This window comes from Chionomys nivalis, chromosome 3 (assembly GCF_950005125.1).
Source record: "Chionomys nivalis chromosome 3, mChiNiv1.1, whole genome shotgun sequence".
Classification (NCBI taxonomy): Eukaryota; Metazoa; Chordata; class Mammalia; order Rodentia; family Cricetidae; genus Chionomys; species Chionomys nivalis.
The window spans coordinates 41,226,166-41,251,537 of record NC_080088.1 but is presented as its reverse complement, the minus strand read 5'-3'; the positions used below and the strand labels follow the sequence as shown (position 1 = coordinate 41,251,537).

Sequence of the window (25,372 nt, the reverse complement as noted above, 5' to 3'; positions counted from 1 at the left end):
ATAGACAGACAGATGATAGATAGAGACGGACGGACGGACGGGTGGGGGTTCTCCCAGGCTAGCTTTGAACTTGACATGTAAACAAGGATAACCTCTCGCCTCTATCTCCCAAGTGCTGGGATTTCAGGCATGAGCCATCAGGCCTTGCTTACAAAGTGCTGGACTAGGCAAGCCCTCTACCAGCTGACCTATATCCTTGGTCCCTGCAAATACAGCCCCTGGCTGCAGGCTCAGGATGATTGTGTCCTAAAGCAGGGAAGCTGGGGTGTTATGCATTTTTAAATGATCTGTTCTTGCTCACAAATTGGGCTTGGGAATGTGCTGGGGGTTGACAGCTCTCTGTTCTGTGAGCCTCCCCTGGCCTGATAGAAGGGCAGCCTTCTGTAGCATCCCTTAAGAACAAAGCCTTATTCTCAGGCAGATAGTGAGAAGGATGCTTTAGTCTTTTCAAATTAAACACAGTCTAGCAGCCTCCACTGTCAGTAGACAGCAGTCCCGAATGACCGTGTGCAAGGTGAACTAAGCCAGCTCAAGGCCCCAAGCAGGATACTCCTTGTAGCCTCATCCCACGCCACACTTTCTGCTCAGCACCATGTGTACACCCACCCCCACCCAATGCGTACACCCAGAGGCACCCTGTGTCCGTCCGGTCCTCTCAAGAGTCTGCCGGGAAAGGCAGCTGCAGATCTAGCCAGGGAGCCAAACTGACTCTAGAGAAGCCACGGGGCATGCGCGCAAAGAGGAATCCTAGTATCGCAATCTTCCCTGGCCCTCGTTTCCAAATTCCCTCGTTAACCTACACCCTTCCACCAGACTGGTCTAGGCAGCATTCCTGGGATGCGCCGCATTATTTCTCTGGTTCTACCTTGTTTATGCCGTTCCTTGCTCACGATGCACCAAGCTCTTGTTATGGGCCAATTGACCAAGCACTCATCAGACACATAGTGCGTATCCCCTCACTTCAAATCACTCCTGCCCCGGGTTAGAATTCCACTGCGCGGCTCTGACAGGGTCTCCCCCTGCGTACACCTTTATCCATTTGTCTCACAGTGAGAAGACCCAGGCTCAGCACTCTCTAACACGGTCCCTCTCACACAGCTGGAGTACTGCAAATTGCACATTATTTCCTGTAGTTGACCAAAACCCGAAATTCCTGCCTGTACCCCAACACTGTGTGCAGTCTTTGTAAATAATAATAATAAAACAAAATAAAAATAAAAACACCGGTTACGATTTTTTTGTGTCTGTCTAAAGCCCTTAATGGGTTTTGCTGGATGTTTTCCCATTGGCCATGTTGCTCAATGCCTCTAAGATGCCTCCTCATTGGTATAACAGGGTGAATACCTCCCTCATAAGGTGGTTGTTGGGACTGCACAGGGCACAGCAATGGATGAAAAAGTCACAGTATTAAGGCCCATGTGGCTTGACTTAGCATCTGAGACCTGGGAGGTGTAAAGAAGGGAGGACCCGGGGAGCCCCCTGGTCCCTTAGCTCTAGGGACAGGCTCATGACTGGAGCCTTTCCTGGGAGCCTGAGCTGATCAAAGCCAGCCCTTGGAGGCCGTGCCAGCAGGTTAGGCAAACACTTGTGCTTAATGACTGCAATCGCCTCTTGGGATCACGGGAAAGGACTTCCGCAAACATTGCATTGCCTCACTGATCTCGGAAACCCCTCCAACTTCTTTTAATTCATCTTGCTCTTCAGAACCCCAGGTTTAGAAAGCGCTGCTCCTCCAGAAGACTCAGAAAAGCAAGGCATTTATTCTCCGCCATCTAAACTCTAGATACAGATCCAGTATCTGGCAATCACTGTTTGCATTCCAATAATGTCCCCGAGTCACGTCCCAACACCCCCAGCACCCCCACTTAATATATAAACAAGGTATGTTTTCCTTTGGTCGGTTGGTTGGTTGGGGTTTTGTTGTTGTTAGTTGATAGATACTGTTTCTCATATTCCAGTCTGCCCTTGACCCTCCTCTCCAGCTGAATTACAGGGGTGTACCACCACACCCCGTTCTGGAAGTAGTTCTCATTTTTTAAAAGCCACTTGTATTCTTTTGTAACCTTTTCAAAGACACTTTAAGTGGTGTTGTTGAGGAGAGATGTTTAACACCTAGGTCATAGAAAAGGCATAGCCTGTGGCATCAGACAGAGCTGGGGTTGGAGCCCAGCTCAGCACTGAGTAGCTCCGCTGTGTGGGGCAACTCGTTCAACCTCTCTTAAATAAACTTTCTTGTTTCAAAACAGAGAGGAGCTTCATCTGTTTGGTGGGCTGGCTCTGCTTGTAGAATAGAAAATGTGGCAAAACAATAAATGAAAGGCCACCTAAAAGTAGTGCCTGACACGCGAAGTGTCTCCGTCCCTGAAGGTCCCGAATCTCAGTGGAGCACAGTTAGAAATGGGGACGGCAAAGAGATGGACAGTACCTTGCCCCTGGACAGTAGTCTTTTTTCGTATTTATGAAATAATTTAAAGGTAATGTATTCTGGAGGAATATACTTCCCCTGTTCCTTTTCCTATCGGTGCTGAATTTACGACTTTCTTTTATATCCTTCTTGTTATTTTTGTTTTATTAGATGAATGTAACAATATACTAACTAGCATCTGTTTACTTTATAGAATGAAAGAAAAAGCATGTATTCACTTGCATATGAGTTAATATATAGGGAAGGATATAAAAGAAAGTCATAAATTCAGTCATCAATAGGAAAATGAAATTTTGGTAGTCTTTTTATTAATTACATAATATTTTGCAATCTGAATGTTCCTTTTTTATGTTAGTGATTTTTTTTTCCTTTTCTTTTTTTTTCTTTTTCTTTTCTTTTATTTGCCATGACTGGCAAAGCTATTCTTTCCAAATGTTTGCCAACATAGTTTGTAAGAAAACATATCAAATCTCTGCCAATACAAGAACTGAAAAATCATTTATGTGTGCATGTGTGTATGAAAAAGTTGTACATAATATATAAGTATAATTTGAAGTTGAACTGAGCTAAGACAGTTCTAGGGAGTGCTGTCAAGTCAGAAGGTACTAGAGGGATAAACTCATGTAGGAAGCTCTGCCTTAAGAAGGCATCAGAGCCAAGCTAGGCAGGTAGAGGAGCCCCCATGGAGAAGAGGCAGTAGGCCAAGGCAGGGATGTGCCCTCTGTAAAGCGCAGCACCAGCATCTGGGAGTGCAGAGTGCATTGAGGAAGCGGCTGTTTCAAAGTAGCTAGAACCCAGGCATTCCTGGCCTGGATCTCGAACTCATGGCTGTTCCCCTGCCTCAGCCTCCTGTGTACCGGACCAAAATGCCTGAGCCTCCATGCCCAGTTCATATTCTAGTTCTTTATGAGCTGAACATGTACGGCTTCTAATAGCTTCCTAAGGCAGGTTCCAGAATTCCTGGAATGGAATCACAACTTAGACACCAAAGGACAACTGGCCTCTGCATTTGTGTGCCCTCATCTGTGATGAGCAGCAACATGCATTGTTGACAGCTTCGCGCGACAGCAGAGGACCGAAGCATATAGACAACATACCAGAGATAAGTTTCTTCCTGATACCAAAACCGCAAACAGCAAAAGAAAAGAAAAAATAGATAAATTGAAATTTTAAATTTTATCCAAATTTAAAACCTATCAGCTTCAAAGAAAACCATAAATAAGTGCAAGTGTTGCCAATGACAATTTGAGTTTTAAAATTTTATATAATTAAAGGTTTTGTTTGCTAGCTTAAGGCATTAATTTTATCTATTTTATCTCTGTTTATTTTTTATTTGGTTTTGGTTTTTGTTTTTTTACTGTGTGTGTGTTTTCAACACAGGGTTTCTCTGTAGCTTTGGAACATGTCCTGGAACTAGGTCTTGTAGTTTAGGCTAGCCTCAAACTCACAGACATCCACCTGCCTCTGCCTCTCAAGTACTGGGATTAAAGGCATGCGCCACCAAGACCACAGTTTCTACTTGTTTATTTTTAAAGACACGCCCTCACTGTGTAACTCTGACTGTCCGGGAATTCTTTACATAAACTAGGCTGGCCTTGAACACACTTGTCTGCCTGCCTCAGCCTTCCCATTGTTGGGATTAAAGGCATATACCACTATGCTTGGAAACACATTCATTTTAAAATGGAATAAATCAATTTTTAAAAACTTAAGCTACTCAGTGCTCATGAAATCATGGATCTTGGAAGAGATCCTACAACCACTACTTTACTAAACCAGCAAAACCCCTAACCACGCTGTAAACATTTATCATTATACCCACGGGTAAGTGTAGTTTCACCCCTCGTCAAGGAAACTTCTCTTTGCAACAGACAGACCACTACAGAAAATCTCAACCAATCAAACCGCAGAACTGTGGAGGCCAGATACATCTACAGGACACTCCCACACCTAAAGCTCAGGGAACATTGTGGATGAGAGAGGTTAAAGTTTCCAAGAGCCAGAGGATCAGGGATTTTGCAGTGATACTGGAGTTCCCTGTAATGTTAGAAGCTATACACATATGCGTGACTGCCGAGACAGGAGTTGGACCAGGACGACACCAACAGGCATGCTGAAGTGAAGGAAGGGACGACCAGGAGGCTTCAGCCCTACCCAGGGAACTAGAAGCAACGAAGGAGGGCTGCGAGTGGGAGAAATGGCCTTCTCTGGGGAAGAGCACGCCAGGTGGCCATCCAATGCCAGATGGTCAGCTCTGAACACATATGTGGGAGTACCATCATACAGACCGAGGAGGTTATATTTAGGAATATGTATGTATATACATATATGCATGTAACATCATATAAATGAAAAAAGAGCCCATGTATTTGAAAAAGAGCAAAGAAAGGAATGGGGTGGGGGCTGGTTATGGAAAGAGGAAAGGGAAGAGGACAATGATGTAATTATTATTTCAAAAATTTGAAATTTAAAAAAAAAGTATAAAGACAGCCCATCATTTAGAAGAAAACATTTGCCAAAAGCAGATGTGATGATAATCTCCCATCCTGAGTATTTCAAGAACTATTACAACTGCACAAAAAGACAAGCAACTCAACTAAAAGTAAAGTTGAAAGAGTCTCCAGAGAAGATACACAAATGGCCAGGAACCCCAGAAAAAGACGCTAAGCATCATTAGTCATCAGCAAAATGCAAATGAAAACCACAGTAAATGCCAGCGCATCCCAGGAGGATGGCCGTAAGGAACGATAGACAATAACAAGTGTTGACAAGGGTGTGGAGTGACTGGAATCCTCCTAGATTGTCCAGTGGGAGTTATTTGGAAGAACGGCTTGGCCGTTCCCCAAGAGTGAAATGTAGCGTTACCCTCCCATTCCTAGATCGATAGCCAAAAGAATAAAAAATCTCTCTGTCCACACACACAAAAATATGTACATGGAGGAATCTTCTTTGTTCACATTAGCCAAAGAGTGGAAACAGATGAACTTTCCACCAACTGCTGAAGGGATAAGCAAAATGAGGAATAATATCAACCACGGAAAGGAACAAAGGGCCAACACATGCTGCGGTGTGAACGGGTCTTGCGAAGGTTATGCTAGGTGGGAAAAAGGCTCTTCGGGAGACTACACATTGTGAGATTCCATTTCTGTAGAATGTCTGAAACAGGGAAACCCGTGGAAATAGAAAGCTGGCTGAGGGCTCCAGGGAGGAGAATAAGAAGGAAGTGATCATCAATTTTCTGGGGTTTTTTTTGTTGTTGTTGTTTGTTTGTTTTTTGCGAGGGGAGGGACGGTTAATGAAATGCTCTTCAATAAGATGTGTGGTGGTCCCTTAAGTTGTAAATGTACTTTCAAAAATCCTACTTCATGGGTCACTTTAAAAGATGAGTTTTATGTAATTTGAGTTATAGCTTAAATTTTTCACATTTATTTATCTTATTGTTTAATAGTCATTGGAAAAAAAAATGGTACTCAAAACCACAGTAAATACCAGTGTGTCCCCAGGAAGGTGACCAGAAGAAAAAGAGACAACAATAAGTGTTAAAGGCTGTGGAATGATCAGAAGCTTCCTCCGCTGGGGGCCCTCAAGCCCCTAGGAACTTTTTATGTATGGAATCGTGCCTTATGAACTCAACTGGCTTCTGTCACCTATCCATGTATCTTTGAGATATAACCCCATGTTTGCCCCTTCTTACCATGCTGAGTTTTGTTCTTTTCATATGTTGGGGTGGGGGGACCTGTGTGCACCACAGCAGGTAGGGTCGCGCTCAGGACAATTTTGGGGAGTTCTCTCCTCCTACCGTGTGGTAGCTCAGACTGTGAACCTTAGCAGCAAGCCTGCTACCTGCTGAGCTATCTCTCTGCTTCAGTCTCAGTGATGCCCAGGCTGGCCTCATAATCCTTCTGTAGCTGAAGACCCTCCTGCCTCCACCTCCCAAGTTCTGGGATCACAGGTATAGACCATTCCAAAAAAAGTTTTTTATTTGTTTTTTTTTTTTTTTTTTTTTTTTTTTGGATTTTTCGAGACAGGGTTTCTCCGTAGCTTTTTGTTTCCTATCCTGGAACTAGCTCTTCTAGACCAGGCTAGACTCGAACTCATAGAGATCCGCCTGCCTCTGCCTCCCAAGTGCTGGGATTAAAGGCGTGCGCCACCACCGCCGGGCAAAAAAGTTTTTTAAAGAATATTTTTTTCCTCTAAGGCCAGACTAAAACCACATATTTTTAATTTTTCCTTAGGAAAGTAGGAAGTAGTTCATTTTTTTTTTTTTTGAAAAAGAAAATATACTGTATTCTGTTAACCAAATACCACAAATTTACACATCTTTAATTTTCCACCTTAGGCTAGGAGGAAGAGAGGAGACAACAAAATGAGAATCAGAACGATGGGGACAGGGATCTGCATGAGGAGCCTCACAGAGGAGAGGAGGGGACAGAGACAGTGCGTGAGGCTTAGGGGAAACGGGAACTGTGGAAGAGCGGGGGCTGATGGGACAGAGACAGTGCGTGAGGCTCAGGGAAAAAAAACAGGACCTGTGGAAGAGCGGGGGCTGATGGAGACAGAGTCATGGGGACACTGTGACTATGGCTCTGGGATTCTGGGGAGGAAACTCTAAGGGAGTTCTGGGTGATGGACCAAGAGGTGGAGGATGTTGAGCCTGTCTGCATCACTTGGAAAAGGCACAAGGAGGCCTCAGTTGCTCGGCCATCCCCTGCCACTCACAATGATGTCAAAGGATTTCTTCCCTGCGCAACTGGTCTCCCTCCTGCTCCATTGCCTTTCAGGCTTCCTTAGTCTTCACTAACCCGAGGCACTGGGAATCTTCCTAAGGTCTCAAACAATCCAGCCGCCCCTTAGCCTGTCCTGCCTGCCTAGGCTCCACCCCTACATTTTCCTTCTGCAAGCTCATTTGCACTCCCTGCAGTTTTTGTTTTTAAAGATTTATTTATTTATATGTGTGTGAGTGATTTGTGTGTGTGTGTGTGTGTGTGTGTGTGTGTGTGTGTGTGTGTGTACAATGTGCATACCTGGTGCCCATAGAAGCCAGGAGAGAGTGTTGGCTCTTCTGGAACTGGAGTTATGGATGGAGGTGAATTGCCATGAGGACGGTGGGAATTGAACCCAGGTCCTCTGCAACAGTGGCAAATGCTATTAACTGCTATGACATCTCTCTAGTCCCTATTTCCTGGAGTTTATATATGTGGAATCATGCCAGGTGAACTTGAATGGAATGGCTTCTGTCACCCATCCTCATGTCTTTGAGATATAACCCTGGGCTTGTCACTTGTTGCTATCTGAGTTTTGTTCCTGTGTGTATGTGTTTTATTGAGGTGTAATTCGCCACACTTTACATGAAGGTCAGGAATACAGAACCCAGAGAAGGATGACATCTGACCAATAAGAAGTAAGAACAGGGAAGGAGCACACCTGTGCCCCTAACAAAGGTCCGAAAGAATGTGACTTCATTCACACACCCCCACAGGACCAAAGAGAAGTCTGCCTGCTCCCATCTACCCCATACCCTAGCCACCAGGAAACCGAGGCTATTCACAGAGTCACGACTTCTGGGGGGACATGGAAAACTTTCCTGTGGCCCTTTCTGCTCTAAACACTTGGAGGAGTCAGGGGTTGCAGAGACCCACCGCATGGTTCATCAGGGCAAAAGTGTGTTTTCCTGCACCTGCTCAGAGGCAAAGAGACAAGGGACCCTATGGGGCTATGTAAATAGGGCAGGTGGCAGGCTTTCTGTTCTGTCAGAAGCCATCTGAGGAAAACCTCTGTGCCGATTAGAAGTTAACTATCAAGATTGCTGATCCAGGAAAAACAAAAGCAAACCAGAAAAGGGAGTTGGAGAAAAGTGTCCGTGAAACAACTCAGAGATGATACCGTCCTATCCTAGCCAGCAACCGTGTGGACCCGTGTGGGAGAGACCCAGATAGAGCCCACAGACCAAGCTCTGTGACTCCGGCCTCCACAGTCACTCCTCCCCATGTTGACAAGGGAGGCTTTCTAGCCGTCTGCGGTTACTGGGCTCACTTCTATCAGCATTCCACACTGAGGAGAATCCTAAACTGTCCTTGATGTCGCTGGACTCTGGAAGCAGCAAGGAATCCTGAAACTTGGAGACTAAACTCTTGTTGAAGTGTTTTGGTGTGTGTGTGTGTGTGTGTGTATGCCATTTTTGTGAGGATGCCCACAGAAGCCAAAAGAAGGTGTCAGATCCCCTGGAACTGGAGTTGTAACTGTAGGTAGTTGTGAACCACTCAGCGTGGGTGCTGAGAACCAAACCCAGGTCCTCTGGAAAAGGAGGAAGTTACAGTGCTTGCTAAGCCATCTCTCCATCTTGGTGGCCCCAGCAACACCATCCTCCAGTACCATCTCCCTTTAAGCCCTCACTGCCTCGAGTGTCACCGCCGATTGGCAGCACAGTCTCACCTCAGAATTTGTCCAAAAAGTAAATTCCTTGACACTCCCTCCCCCAGCTTCTTACTGAACTGGAATATGGAGGTTGACAAGGTCCCCGTGGTCTGTATGTACATCTGCATTTCACAATTCTAAGCTGGCCCAGTGGCTTTTCAGCTCTGGTGGCTAGGGGACACACATGGCTGCCTAAGTCGGGAGATGAAGAGACTTCTTTCCCGCTGCTGGAAGTAAGAGAGACCTGCACCTTCCCACCTGGTCCAAAATGGGAATCCAGGACGGCTAAGTTCGGGACTAGGGCTGTGCCCCCTTTCGGGGAGGAGTTACACTAGTCCCCCTCTCTCCCGGAGAGCTGTGAACAAGGGCTTCCTGTGTATTTCCCTATCTCTAAAATACGCGACACCACTATTTGGGGTGGTGCGTGCTCGTAGGATTTGCTGAAGGAGGCGAAGGCAAGAAGATCAGGAGTTGGAGGTCAGCCTGGACTACATACTTAAAAATAAAAGAATAAATAAATAATAAAGTAAGCAATGCATTTGTGCCCCCCCCCACAGAGTCACCTAAGGACACAGAGACCACACAGAAGCACAATTACTCTCAAATAAGACCGGCTGTCACTCCAGGGAGTAGAGATGGATTTTGACGGTTCATTGGGAAGGGAGGAGCTAAGCTCTGTTGTCATCAAGAGAACGCAAACTAGAAATGCATGTCCTACATAAGCCACAAACCAGAAATAACAGCTGTCATTCCAGAGTATGTCTGATGTCCAGGATCTGGGATAAATGGGTAATTTCAGTCCTACCATGAGGGTAATGTCATTGATGACTTCATTATGTATTCTAATCCCAGGCCACAAAGGCAGCTTGGCATCTCTGTCTGAATTCTCAGCCACACGCCACATGTCACACGTTACAGAAGAGCTTTGAGTGGTGTTGCAAGAGTCAGTGCTTGCTTATATGACAGAAATTTAATCTCTCTCTCTCTCTCTCTCTCTCTCTCCTTTCTGTGTGTGTGTGTGTGTGTGTGTGTGTGTGTGTGTGTGTGTGAGAGCAATGGCATTCTTTGTGTTTCTCTCTTTAGGGTAAGACACACAGACTTAGCAAACTTCCTATGCAATAAAGCAGATCCAACTGTGCCTTTTCTGCTCAGAGATGGGAGAAGGATCTGGGAGTCTGGCTTGCTCCCACACCCCACCCCTGCCCTCGACTCACTCACAGGAAGTAGATCCAGCTCTTCGGTCTCTGGCCTCTGATATTTCCAACCCCAAATCCACTCCCTGACCTCTTTGTACCTGGGTTAACTGGAAGCTTCTCCCCAGTTCCCGTCTTGCATGATGAGCCATGGACAGAATAAGGATGTGTTGTTGAAGGGAGAGGCCCTGGTATGCATTTGTCTGTAGGGATGGGCAGGGTATTTTTAAGAATGATGGACTTGAGTAAGGGCCTAACTTACAATTATTTGAAAGCAGCAAGAGAAAGGAAATGCTTCAAAGACGTCATGGAGAACTCAGCGGGTGAGGTTGTGGCGTAGTGACAGAGTTCATGCCTTGTATCCAAGCAGCGCTGGGTTAGATCCTCCAGCACCTGTAGCAATAATGAGACTATTGAAACCAATACCTTGTGTCTAGGTAGGATGTTGGATTTGAACGACTAGTACCAAGACAAAGGTTCGATCTAAGCCAGATGTGGTGGTGGTTGCCTAAGCCCAATACTTGGGAAGCTTGGTGAGTTCAAGGCTAACCTGGCCTAGCTATCCATGCCCTATCTCAAAATGAGAAAGATCCAGTCCAGTATGAACTTGCATTTAGGAGGAAGTTTGTGCAATAAACAAGAATGAATTGGCATTAGTCCAATCCAAGAAGGGATTGGGTGTGTGTTGGGAGTGGTGGCACAACACTAACCAATCCTTAGTTCGTGAAGGACCTATGTCAGTCACCCTTAGGTATCCAGCAACCATAAAACACTTTAGTCTGAGACTTGGGCTATCCCACACCAAGTCACCATTCACCACACTCTCACAAGGAGACCTCAGGCAGACTGGTCAAGGGGCTCAAGTAGAAATAACTTACTGTGCATCTCAAAGGCATGTGTCATTCCGTCACTTTGACTGTGGCCCTTCAACGTCAACCAGGGAGAAAACTCGCACAGCCATTCCCTACCACTAGGGGGCTCTAAACCTGGGGAAGGATGCAAGTCCAAGAGGCTATACATAGCAGACCCTTTTATAGATGACCCATTTAAATAAACGACTAGAAGAAGGACTGGGGTTCCCACCTTTCAAAGGAGATGCATCAGTTACTCACAGGATGGAAAAAAAAAACATTAAGACATATGAAGATGGGGTGTTTTATTTATTTGCGTGTTTGTATGAAACAGGCTATCCTCAAATTTATTCTGCAACTGAAGATGACCCTGGACTCCCCAGTGTTCAGATTACAGATGTGCACCACCACACCCACTGGGCCTCAAACACATGAGAATTTGAAGCCTTATTAAGCCTCTGAGGAGCAATTGTCCCCACTTGTAACTATCCTGAATCCCAACCTGTTTCTCTTTGAATTTACCTGCATTGTGAGGGCGAAATCTCTACAGGACAGATTTACGTCTAATATCGGCTGTTCTTCTCTTCTCGTCCGCAGTTCCATATGTACTGAAGAGCTGTGCCGAATTTATAGAGACTCACGGCATTGTGGATGGAATCTACCGTCTCTCGGGCGTCACCTCAAACATCCAGCGGCTAAGGTAAGCCAACAGGAGAGCCCAGACTCCCGCAGTGAGCCTGCCTTTGTTGGGTCCCTGCTGGCACTTGTTGGGAGTCGCTGGAAACGGAAAGATGGCCTCCGTGAGGCACGGCCTGGCATTTCACCAGCTCCCAGCCTGGTGAAACTCTTTCCAATGAAAGCGCCTCTTTCTTTGTCTTGGGTAGGGTTTGTGCTTCTCTGGTGGATTGGATTTGCCTCATGTGATCTAAATGACAAGTTAGGAAACCCGTTCTCTCTAAAGCCCAGTTAGATTGGGGCCCCTCACACCGTACTCAGAACTCTAAGGCCCTTAGGGGAGATTTTCTTTAGATACATTCGATATTTCAGGTGGTTGTGAAATTAGAAGTAATTGCACATGTCTTTAATCAATGCTGACGTTTTGAAGTTACTTGGGGCCAGTGATATGGCCCCACAAGTAAAGATGCTTGCCGGGCAAGTCCTGTGATCCTACATAAGTAGAAAAGAGACTCCACGAAATCATCCTCTGATCTTCATACACAACCAATGGCAAGTGTGCCCTCCACCTCCCGCATACACAAGTAATTTTTTTAAATGGATGATCCATAAGAACCTTTAAGTTAAAAATTATATATAGACTATATATAGAACATATGAAATATATTGAAATATATATATGTTTTCTGTGGTTAACTTAATAGACATTATTTTGCTCATTATTTATAATACCAAAAGAATATTTAGTGGTTTTTAAAATATATTTATTGTATGTTTGTTTAACATAAATATTAATTTTAAAATAATAAGAATTTATATTTTAAAATTTTTTTGAGACAGGAACTTAGTCTGCAGCCCAGACTGGAACTCAGGGCAATCCTCCTGCTTCTGTAGAGCACTCCTATTGCAAAGTCAATATGCAAATTTTGATACATTATGCAGATTATATATTATATAATTCAGGTTTTGTCTTCCCCCTTTTCTTTGGTCTTTCATCTCCAATATCACTTGTAATTAAATTATAGAAAGAATAAAACACTTTTATGGATGCTAAGAAAATAATTGGTTTATTACAAGTATAGATTTTTTAAATTTTGTGCTGCTGGATTGAAACCTATGAGCGTGCTAGCCACGTGCTCTACTGCTGTGCCGTACCCCAGCCCTGCTGTGCTTTCACGGATCTGTGCCATGCAATTTAATTTCCAAGTTTGCTTTTTGTTATTGTTGTTGTTAGGATTTTGTCTTGTTTTGTTAAGAGACAGGATATCACTTTGTAGACTTAGGCCGGCCTTAAACTCACAGGGACTCACCTGCCTCTCTCTCACAAGAGCTAGGACTAAAGGTGTGTGTCACCACACATGGCAAGAGGGTGCCTTGATTAAAATTTTATCGACAGCAATTTTTCTTTCTTGCTGAGGATCAGCAGGGGCCTTGAGTCTGCAAGTCAAAGGCTCCCACTGAGCTTCACTCCCAGCCTCTACACCCAGTAGGATTCCCAAAGGATTGACTCTTGGTCTGAAGTGGCTGCCATCCCAGAAAGACACCTAGGTAGAGGGAAGTCTTTTTTTTTAATTGAAAAATTGCCTTAGCCTTGACCAGGGAAAATTTGGACAAAGTAAGTGAACATATTTTAGAGTCTTCCCTTCTCTCAGAAAAACACAAGCACATGTGTCCACAGATTCACAGGACAGTTCTTTTCAAGGCTCATGGGTCACTCTGAGGTTCTTCCGGTGTTGGAGATTTCCCCACACTTCTTTGAGGAGACAGAATCGGAGTAGGGTGAGCAACGGCTGCTGTGGAAATGTGGACTCTCAGAATTTACCACTCATTTGCTGGCCAAGGAACACGCTTAGAAGCCTAATTTCTATATTAAAACTAAAGCTTGTCTGCTCAATAAATGCTGACGGTCGTCCCATTGTCTTGCCCTGTGTTCAAGTGTTACTCATAGAATAGCGGCAGGTAGGATGATGATGGACTCCCTAATCAAGTCCAGAATTTGGACCAACCACTTAAAAAGAGGCCAGTGAACATCTTATAAGACATTCAAGCAGCTGTATGTGAAGACTTCGTAATTACACACTGGATGTCCTGGTGACAGTCACCATGAAATGAGGCTCTCTGCCAACAGTCAGGGAGAGTGGCCTCCCTGGACATGGGTCACAGAGTGTCGGCTCCCAAATACCCACGATTTCAGAAGCAGAATCATCAGGAAAGCCTCACACAAATTCTTACCTAACTGGGAGAAAACTGATGTGTCCTATTTCAAGCACTTAAGTCTTGACGTCTCCTATGATGCCTGAAACAATGGACTCTATATGCTGAATTTCCTTTATGTTCATACATATTCATGAGAAAAAAATTTTATATATATTATATATGTATATATATTCATAAGAAAGAATTCCTTATCTATTTTTGAGAATTCAAATACACAGTTTACTGTTTCTTTGTCACACATAATCAACAGTACCGCTGCTTTTATGCTTTGGAACTATTATCAACTGAAATATAGATCTCTTAAATGTAGAAAAAAACCCTAAAACTTGTCATTTAAAAACCATATTTTTAGTTTACAAGTATGTATTGTTTGAGGCAGTGCATTCACGTAACCTTGATGCCAAGCCTAAACAGAGCTGGTGGCACAGGCCGGTAACCCCAAAACTCAGGAGGATGAAGAAGGAGTGAGGTGAGTTCAAGACCAACCTGGCCTACACAGTGAGTTCCTGCTTCAAAAACACATGGAGGAAGAGAAGAGAAGAGAAGAGAAGAGAAGAGAAGAGAAGAGAAGAGAAGAGAAGAGAAGAGAAGAGAAAAAAGAAAAGAAAAGAGTTAGCACGGAAGCTTAAGCCGGAGCCAGATGACCTTGGTGTTCCTGCAATCCCACTGTGAACTGCTTAGGATAGTCCCACACTTGTGTGACATGCCGGAGTCACCACTAGGCAACCTAGAAAGTTCCACTGAGCATCCGAGAGGTGGTTGATTTAGGTCCTTAAGCCTTGAGTTTTAGTATCCAGATGAAGAAATTTGTGACATGCCTGTGGAGGTCTGTGATAAGACATGACACCCTCCCCACCTTGGCCCTCCCCACCTCACCCCACTTTCTGGTTTTGGGTATCACTGGTTTAAAAAAAAAAAAAGAGTTTGATTTTGAGTAAGGTTTAGGGGAAGCTGAAATCTCAGTAGGCTCTTCTGGCAAACTTTTCATACCCTCCCAGTGCCTGTGACCAAGGCACGGATACAGTACCGTGGGTACGTCTGTTCTCAAATGAGTTTTCTGACTTCAGGTCACAGCTTACTTCCATGCAAGCTTCAGCCTCTGAAAGTGGTGTCTCTCCAATCTCCTGGTGCCTGGAGTAGAAGGGAGGTCAAGAGTACAGGCAGATCAGCCGTGTAGGCTCTTTTTACCCCGTGCCTCCGAGCAGCTGCTGACATCGAGCGCCTGTTCCCTGAGATTGTTATGTCTCCGTCTGTGTTGTTTCAGGCAAGAGTTCGGCTCAGATCAATGTCCAGATCTGACAAGGGAAGTGTACCTCCAAGACATCCACTGTGTGGGCTCCCTGTGCAAGCTGTACTTCAGGGAGCTGCCCAACCCCCTCCTGACCTACGAGCTCTATGAGAAATTCACGGTGAGTGTTTGGATTTTCATTGTGGTTAGCGGGTGGGATGCATGGACGGCCAAGGGCAGTTTCAACACTGAAATAACAATAATAAAACTCACCAGCTGGTTGGCATTATCTTAGCATCGTGGTGGAAGTAAGATGGCAAGGGGAGGAGGGCAGTTTGCGAACTCTTTCTTCCTTGAGTTTTCAGAATGGTGCTGTTTGTTTTAAGAGCTGACTTAAATTATTTCTTTGTTTATTCAACTGAATGTGCCTCATTGTACCGGGAGGAAACTGAGAACCAAAGAAGTAAAGTGGCTGGCCCAAGGTCACACAACAGAGGCAGGGCAGGAATCTGAGGGCCCCCCAGCGCTTGCTATGTGCCAAAAGGGTTCATTTTCAAAAGAGCGTTCCTTCTGGTTTTGTTGGGAGATTGAGGACAAAGACCAGTAGGTAGAAAAGAGAGACCCCCAAACATCAAAAGATAGGTCAGAAAGATAAGTAGAGAAGGGAAACAGAAAAGCACCTGAACCAGGGGGAGAGAGGATGGGCCAGGCCAGTAGGCTGCTGATAGCTACACCCAAAAGCAGAAGAGCTACACTCAAGCAGCATGGCCACCAAGTGAGGCACCCATGGGTGAGCAGAAAAGAGAATAATAGCCCCAGACACATGCATAAAGCAAACAGTAAAGTCAGGTAACCAGGTGCAGGGAGACAAAGCCTGGATGTTTTCTCTCACATTCTGATGCGAGCTCGTGATGGTTGTGTGTATGTGTGTGTGTGTGTGTGTGTGTGTATACACCAGTGTGTGTGTGTATACCAGTGGGTGTGTAAGTGTGGGTACACGCTAGGACACTAGAGTGTAGACCCAGAAAGGGGGAAAGGGTGCACAGAAAATGGAGGAGGGCCACAGGACACATGTAACATGAATGTAAAAAGAGACTTTGGTGGGTGGAAGGGGACAAGAGGAACTCAGACAGAGGCCAAAATGGAGGGCAGACTCGACAAGAACGGATTTTGTTCTGACAGTGTTATAGTGAAAGCTAATACCAAGCATGTCAATTAAAATTTTTTAACAAATAAAAAGACTAAAATAGGGCGTAACACGTCTGCCTACATAGCTAGATTATAGAATAGGTGGTTTAATGGAAAAGCAAAAGGGGAGAGGGATGGGACTTGCTAAGATAATTGACCACAGAACTAAGTCTGGAGAGGAAAGAAATTAGAACAAGTCAGAGGGTTACTGAGGAAGGTACACTGAGCACTTACTCGTCCCCACAAGGACAGTGGAGTGCGGGAGGGCAGGAGTCAGGGGACTGCTCGAATTAGCGTCGGAGATAGGAAGGAACCAGATCTGGGCTCTAGTGGTGTGACAGGATGTTTCTCAATATCCCGTAATAAACATGGGACCACGTGAAAAGTTCCTTCATTCAAAGTCATGCACAAATAAATGGATAATTATTCTTTTTTGGAGGGGTAGTTTTTTCTTTTTTTCAAGACAGATTTCTCTGTGTAGCCCTAGCTGTCCTAGAACTCACTTCGTAGACCAGGCTGGCCTCGAACTCACAAATTCACCTGCTTCTGTCTCTCACGTGAGAAGATTAAAGGCGTGCGCCACCACTGCCTAGCAAGAAAAATTATTCTTAAGAATTGGGCTTGGAACCTCCCAATAGATTTAAGTGTTTTCACTGATACAGGAACAAGGTTACAGTAATAATTGAAAAGTTGGAAAAAACATAAATATATATTAAGAAAGACTTGGGAAGATCGAAGAGATGGTTCAGTCATTAAAATTCACCTGTAATTCCATTTCCCTCTGGCCTCCTTGGGTATCCGGCATACATGTGGTGCACATCAACTCACGAAGGCACAATTACATACAAATAAATAAATCTCAAAAGAAAAGCAGGCTTACAATGGTAAAGTGGTTCAGCTGCCCACCCTAATGACCCACGCTCAAGGTCAGTCTCTGAGACCAACACAGTAGAGGGAAAGAGCAGATGCCCACAATTTGTCCTGTGATGTGCACACACGTGCCGTGGCACACATGCACACACACACATGCACACACACACACACACACACACACACACCACAAGTAATATTGTAAGAAAAAGTAATTTTTTAAAAGGAAGGAAATTCAAGGGTGGTATTTATCTTAATGGTATGTAGTATTTTCTCTTTTATATACTGATTTCCTTAACCTCTCCACAGAATACATGATTGTTAGTGAAATAACAATAGCTCAAAGCACACAAAAACTTATAAATGTTGGTGACTCCACCAAACTGTAGCTGCTGATGTAAAGCTAGGGGAGTTCTTGATAAGAAACTTCAGAAGCCATTTCTTCCTATTTTGTCAACAGCCTTGGGTCAACTCCTCTGTCCCCACTCCTTCCCTGACAGTATTCATCTTTTGGTCCTTTCACAGGGACTGGGAGAATAGAAAAAAAATAAGAAAATAAAACCCAAAAAGCCGGAAGGCAGCATTTGGTCAGCTTTTCATCTGATCGAAGGAAATGACTTGAATTTAAACAGTTTATGGACACTAAAAAGTCAAAGGGGAATGTGTTGTTTTGGTTACTAATCTCTTCAGAGGTAGGACCTACTGATATTAATGATGTTGCAAATTTATTTTTGGTGGATTTCTTTGACTGTAGTAATGAAGGGGGTGACGTTATGAGCACCCCTTTGGAAATGTGAAAATTACAGTGTTATTACACTGTCACAATTTGTTCAACTTACTTGCATGGCTGAAGCCAAATACTACCTCACTGGATTAATACAAGGATTTAAGATATTAATGGGAGAGTAATGTTTAATAATGGTAACAACTGCCGCGTAACTGCATGGTTACTCGGTTAGGATCTCTCCCAGTTCCTTACGAAGCTGGTCTTACTGTCGCTCACTCACAGACGAGTACTGCTCATAGGTGGTGATGAAGACTCAAGTTCTGCTTGACTCCCACACCTTTCAGATACAGTGTGGGATCTGGAAAGTCTCAGCTACTAAGTAGCATAGCAGGAGACCCAGTGAAGGACGAAGTTCACAATCCATGCTGAGAGCCGACTAACTACCGGGGAAAACGCCTGCCTTCTTACCATTTGCTGGTCTCAGAGTGCTGAAGAATGTCCGCACAACAAAAGCAAAGGGAAAGATAACAAAAGCCAAATTTGACAAGCTGAACCACATATGCGTTATCTTTTCCTATGCTAAAAAATACGTCGATAACATTAAAATGCAAATATTAATTATAAAAACTATTTTAGGTTGCCAGAGAAATGGCATACACACACACACACACACACACACACACGCACACGCACACACAATGATTTTCTTCCCTTGGGCTAGAGAAATGACTTAGTAGTTCAGAGAACCGGCTGCTCTCCCAGGGGACCCACATGCTGGTGGTGGTTAAAAGGCATCTGTAACCCCAGTTTCAGGGGACTCGACATACTGTATACAGTCTTCAGCAGGGCATGCATGGTGGTGCGCCCCTGTAACCTCAGCACTGGGATATGAAGGAAAAGGGTTGAGAATTCAGCGTCAGCTGCAGCTGTATGCCAAGTGGGAGGCCAGTCAGGGCTATGTGAGACCATCTGTTAAAAATACTCCATTCGGGCTGGAGAGATGGCTCAGTGGTTAAGAGCACTGCCTGTTCCGTCAGAGGTCCTGAGTTCAATTCTCAGCAACCACATGGTGGCTCACATGATACCCTCTGCTGTCATGCTGGTATATATGGAAATAGAGCACTCATATTCATAAATATCTAATAATTCTTAATAAATGACAAAAAGTAATATTCCTTAATTGTAGAGAACTGCTACAATAAAAAGAAAAATACACAGCATCTCACTTAATAAATGAGTAAAAAATTTCAACAGATGATTCAGAAAAACATAATTATGTAAAAACTACTAGAAAAATATATTTGCATGTTAATTTTTTGTGTGTGTAACAGTCCTGGCTGTCCTGGAACTCTCTGTGTAGACCAGGCTGGCCTCAAACTCAAAGAGATCTGCCTGCCTCTGCCTCTGAGTCCTGGAATTAAAGGCACGCACCACCACTGCTGCCCATGAGTTTCTGTGCATCATACACATGTGGGTGCCCAAGAGGGCGCTGGAGCCCCGGAACTGGAGTTGCAGGTGGCTGTGAGCTTTGTGTGATTTCTGTGAATGTTGGGAAACAAGCCTGAGTTCTCCGCAAAACCAGCATGTGCTCTAATTGATGATCACACTCTTAAAAAGAAATTTCAACATTACATTTCATGCTGGCAAGTCTGTGAGAAAACCCACTTTTTATAATCTTCTCCTGGAAATGTAAATAAGGTGGGCACCCCAGGGAGTTATTTGAAATTATGATCAAGGTTATAAACATGTTGTGCTCTTTAATCCAGTAACTCTAGGACCCAATTTGAGGATAAAATTAGAAGTTAACTCGAATAATTGATATACAACTATATTCACTGTGGTATTATACATTGCATCCCAATTTTGGAGAATAGCTACATCGCTACCATCGAAGACAAATGAATGGCAAATCCATCGTTTCAAAACTGTGTAGGCAGGAAGACTGCTCTGAAGACTGTTTACTGACCACGGTACAAAATTAAATAGAAAGAAAGCAGTTTGTGAGGGTGCATAGGAAGGCAAGACAGTGCTCATATTGGGGCTGGAGGATGTGGGGTGGCGGGGCTTCTCTTCTGCTTCTTGGGTAAGTAGGTTGATAGTGATCCCTTCTAAGTAGTAAAAAAAAAAAAAAAAAAAATTTCTGAAACTTTCAAGTTATTTCAAGTTATCCTGTAACAGAATTACCACAAACTGACTGTCCTAGTTTTATTTCCTGTTGCTATGACAAAAAAGACTTGGACAAAACCAGTTTAAAGTTGAAGAGGTGGCTCAGAGGCTAAGAGCACTGTCTGCTCTCCTGAGGACCTGAGTTCGATTCCTAACACGCACATGGCCGCTCAATCTTTTAACTTTAGGGGCTCTGATGCCTTCTTCTGGCTTCCTAGGGCACTGAATGCAAGTGACAAAGACATACATGCAGACAAAATACCTGCGCACATAAAAATAATAAAATAAGACATAAAAAAAGCAGCGTTAGGGATTTTCGGGAGGCAAGCGTAGGTGCTTGCCACCACACCTAACCATCTGAGTTCAATCCTTAGGACTCATGTGGCGTCAGAAGAAAGTTGACCCCTACAGATTGTCCCTTGACGGTCACATGCACCCGCAGTGCTTCCCACATTCAAGAATGGTCTTCCCCGCTCAATTAAGAAAACCCTTCTGGCAAGGCGGTGGTAGCACACGCCATTAATCACAGAACTTGGGAGGAAGAGGCAGGTGCATCTCTGTGTTGATGCCAGTCAGGTCTCCGGAATAAATTCTAGGCTGTCCAGTGATATACAATAAGACCTTGTTTGTGGGAGGGGGAGGCGAAGGAAAGAAGGGAGGGAGGGAGCGAAGAAGAAATTCCCACAGAGATGAACCACAAACCGATCCACTCTAGACAGTCCCCTCGGTGACGTGCCCTCGTCCCAGGCAATTCAGATTGTGTTCATTGTTGACAATTAAAACCAATCATGACGCTAATCTATTCTGTCACACCTCTGAGAGCCAAGAATTAAAAACAGTGTCCTGGAGGTGGCTTCCGGGTTCCCTGTTCCCTCCAGAGGCATGGAGAAAAGGGCAGTCCTTGTCTCTTCCAGCCCGAATAGCTGTTGACATTTATGGGCTTTTGGGCATGTCCCTCAATTTTGCCTCTGAGGTCGAATGGAATTCTCTCCTGGCTGTGTCTCCCTCTTGTAAGACAGAGGAGATTTGCATTTGGGGATGAGCTAGAGAATCTAAGATCATTCCCCTCCTCAAGGTTCACAATCACAGCCGCAAAGACTACCCCCCTTTTTTTTTTCTCTCTCAACTAAGGTAGTGTTTCCACATTCCAGGATGCAGAACCTGGCATCTTCGGGCATAATTAATCAATGTCCCTTGTTTTGCAGAGGGAAAAAAAAATGCAACATTCGTTTTAGGAAAAATTCAAATTTTCTTCTCATTGATCCAATTAAAATTATTAAACTGAAATGAACATTGCTAATTTGGAGGTCCTGGGGAATGGTGGCTTAATTATTTATTGCATTTGTAGTAAGATCATTTTGGGAGGGGGGCTGCACACATCTATGTCCCTAAATGCAGAAGGGCCTTGTGTGTTGCTCTCTCTCGCCCTCCCCTTATTTCCTTAAAGCAGTCTCACTGAGCCTGAAGCCCAGCATTTGGGCCAGGTGAACTAGCCAGGAGCTCCAGGGACACACTGTCTCCACAGTCTCCTTCCCAGTGGTGGCCTTAAAGGTATTTGGGCCAGGTGAACTAGCCAGGAGCTCCAGGGACACACTGTCTCCACAGTCTCCTTCCCAGTGGTGGCCTTAAAGGTATTTGGGCCAGGTGAACTAGCCAGGAGCTCCAGGGACACACTGTCTCCACAGTCTCCATCCCAGCGGTGGCCTTAAAGGCATTTGGGCCATTTCTTTGTATGGGGTCTTGGAATCCCAACTCAGTCCTAATACTTTGATGGCAAGTGCTCTGGGCCATCTCCACAGCCCCCTTTAAATCCGTTCTTTATGTACTAATCTCCTTTGTTGAATTAGAATTCCACCTAAGGCCAGGACCATATTTATTTAACTCATTATCCTGTGTCTTCCTTCCAGCGATAAGAAAATGTCGGAATGATTACTCAGCAAATGTTTGCTCACAAGTTTGTTGACTCAAATAAGTCGCCAAAAATACAGCTTGGGGCTAATCAGAAACTCACAATGGCAAGTGGGTTATGAGCTCAAGATGGCTCCAGAGCCGGAGTGGAAGGCAACTGTCTTGGCTTGCCAGGGACCTTTTTAAAACTGAAAGATGCTTGGGACTGGAGAGGGGGCTCCGCAGTTATGAACTAGTGCTTCTCTTCCAGAGGATTAATGTTTGGCAGCTCACGGCCACTTGTAACTCCAGCTCCAAGGGGATCCAACATCTCTGGCCTTTGTGGGCACTTTCATTCATGCACATCCACACACACGCGTATGCACACATATGTGTACGCGCGCGCACACACGTGCATACAGACATGTATGCGTGCATGCACATCATACAAAATTAAAAATAAAACAGGAAGGTGAAGCAATGGCTCAGCAGCTAAGAGCAATTACTGCTGCTCTAGCAAAGGACTTGAGCTTGGTTCCCAGCACCAGGCATCACGACCACCAGATGCAGGCGACCCCATGCCCTCCAGCCTCCTTAAACAGCCAGTGCAAGTGAGATACATAACTCATGCAAGCACACACATGCACATAAACATAAATAAAAAAACCCGAATCTTTTAAAACATCTTTTTAAAAATAAAAAGGAAAGACCCTTGATCTCAGAAACTTTTAACCTTGGGGAAACCAAACTGGTCTCCCTGTCAGGGGCCTAGGTCAAGGGGCTGATCCTAGCAAGACAGTGCTTAGCATTGTGGCACTGTCCTCACGGTGTGGCCCATGTGTGGCTGTCAGCCATGTTTAAGCATAAAGCAATATTGACTGATTCGGTTGTTTATTCCATTCAAGGGCTGTTTGTTAGGACCTTCTCGATCCAGGGCCTGGAGAGCTAATGGTGAAGAAGACGGATACAAGCCGTACTTATTGTTACTTTAGTTCTATTCGGATGAGAGAGAGAGAGATGGCAAACTCTTGTAACACAGAGATGCTTCGTTAGAGCGGCGACGGACTATGAACATAGTGTTACTAACACAGCGAAGAAAAATAGCCCCAGGCTGGAGAGATATGAATGGATCGGGACTGCTATTTTAGGGTCAGAATCGTTCTCTCCATGAGGCAGAATCTGAGCAGATAGAGACAGAGTGAGGGAACAGATTACACCAGTATCTGGTGAAGTGGGTGACAACAAGCAGCAGGTCCAGAGGCCTTGGCTTGGGGGTGGAGAAGATGCTGAGCTTGTAGAGACCAGGGACCAGCATGGAGCGAGCAAGGTGGCCGTGATGGGAGATGAGACAGAGGAGTCACAGGAGGACGTGGTCACCCAGGGTTGATTACATCCATGATGGAACGAGGACACACACAAGGACTATCTAGAAGCCACACAGTAATTGCCCCCAGAGACTGACGGTCTGTAGTTCTAAGGAAAATGAATCTTTTTCTAAAATTTTTTCTGATTATCACTTTTTTAAAAAATGCAGTTATGGTGTCAAATAATCTAATAAAATGATTTATAGTCATTTTTGACTAATTGATAACACTTAACACTATAGCCAGGGGACCTCAGCAGGTAAAAGGCATATTGTCCTCTGGCTTGCACACACGTACACATACACACACACATACACGTATTAATTTTCTAATATTCTCCCAGGGTTCAGTTAGAGAAAGTCCCTCTGGCTCATTTGTGTTGAGCCACCCTAGTGATGTTGGCTGTCTGGGCAGGAGGACCTGAACTATAGGGCAGAGGTAGCTTCTGAAAACCAGAAACCTAGAATAAGGACTCACCGCCAGAAAGAGAGCCCTGCCTTTGCCTGACTCCCCCAAGGTCAGGAAGATGATCATCTGGACAACGAAGGAGGGACCAAGCAGTGGCAGGGCAGACTCATCCCAGATCTTACACCCCAGAGACTAACATTCATCAAATTGGCCAGCTCTCTCTTCCAGTTCACACACACACACACACACACACACACACACACAAATTAGAGTGTGTTAAACTTAAACTCTTCTCCCCAAAATGCCCACAACAAGATCTTCTGTCTTCGTTGGGACATACAAACCCAAAGTGAATTTGCAGTGGCCAGATCTCCCGCTAGAGAAAAATGGAGATTTAAGTCAAGCTTGGTATCACCTCCCATAAATACCACCTCAGGGGAGGCTGAGACAAGAAGACTGTGAGTTCGAGGCCAACCTGGCTTACACAGAAAGACCATGTCTGGTTAAGTAATTAAATGGAAAGAAAAGGAAAGTGAGTTTCTGGATAGAATGGGGGTGCAGTGGGGGAGAGACTGTGAGTAAGAAAATAAAAGGTAATTCCCACTGGGCCCAGCAAGCATCAGGGGTCATCCTGCCCCTTCACTTAAGACAGTGGTTCTCAACCTTCCTAGTGCTGTGTCCTGTCCCTTTAATAAAGTTCTGCATGTTGTGCTCACCCCAAACATAAAATTATTTCCATTGCTATTGCATAACTGTAATTTTGCCACTGTTGTGAATACAATGTAAATGTCTGTGTTTTCTGATAGTCCTAGGCGACCCCTGTGAGAGGGTCGTCAACATCCGTAACACACACACACACACACACACACGAGTCACAACCCACAGGTTGAGAAACACTGGCTTTAAAAATGACAATGACTGAACTGCTCCCTAAAATATTGAAGAACTTTCCATGAGGGCTGCTATCTCCACCTGTGCTATTATTCCCAAATATGTCTTTGAGTTTTCCATTGCTATTATTGGCCAGGGTCCCAACATTCAGCGCGGGACACCTTTTATAAAGAGGGGAATGGCACAAAGCTCTGCAGACCCTGGTCCTGGCTGTGCAAGGACAGTCCTGCAGCCTCCCAAACTCTCCCGGGGTGTGCTGCTCCGTGAAACCAAGCTGTGAAGACCCATGCTGCATTCTGCAGCCCTGGCTGCCTTCTCCTGTGAGCTTCCCCCTGCCTCCTGGGAGTGCGGCCCATGAGATTCTGATTTCTAAATAATGCTCCAGGAAGAAGGCAGGGGTAGGGCTCAAAGACCTGAGTTTGATCCCTGGGATCTGCGTCATGGAAAGAGATAACCAACTCCCACATGTGGTTCTCAGTCTTCACATATATACCATGTGCAAATACACCCATACACAAATAGTAAGAATAAGGACAGTGATTTTTTTTTTTTTTTTTTTTTTTTTTTTGGTTTTTCGAGACAGAGTTTCTCTGTGGTTTTGGAGCCTGTCCTGGAACTAGCTCTTGTAGACCAGGCTGGTCCCGAACTCACAGAGATCCGCCTGCCTCTGCTTCCCAAGTGCTGGGATTAAAGGCGTGCGCCACCATTGCCCGGCAAGGACAGTGATTTTTGAAACAGGATCTTGATATGTTATTAGGGAGGCCCTGGAACTCACTCTATAGACCAGGCAGGCCTTGAACTCATGGCCTTCCTGCTTCACCCTTCTGAGAAGCTTTAATCACCACCAAATCCTACAGTGCCATTTATT

The 25,372-nt window shown here is 44.7% G+C and overlaps 1 protein-coding gene across 1 annotated transcript in view; it reads left to right on the top strand.

The window, feature by feature from the left end:
* Arhgap31 (Rho GTPase activating protein 31) overlaps positions 1-25,372 on the top strand; it is a 110,601-nt gene that overhangs the window by 61,294 nt on the left and 23,935 nt on the right. Inside the window, exons 2-3 of the mRNA XM_057764275.1 lie at positions 11,481-11,583; positions 15,040-15,184. Coding sequence (XP_057620258.1) covers positions 11,481-11,583; positions 15,040-15,184 — 248 coding nt within the window. The remainder of the gene's footprint in view (positions 1-11,480; positions 11,584-15,039; positions 15,185-25,372) is intronic.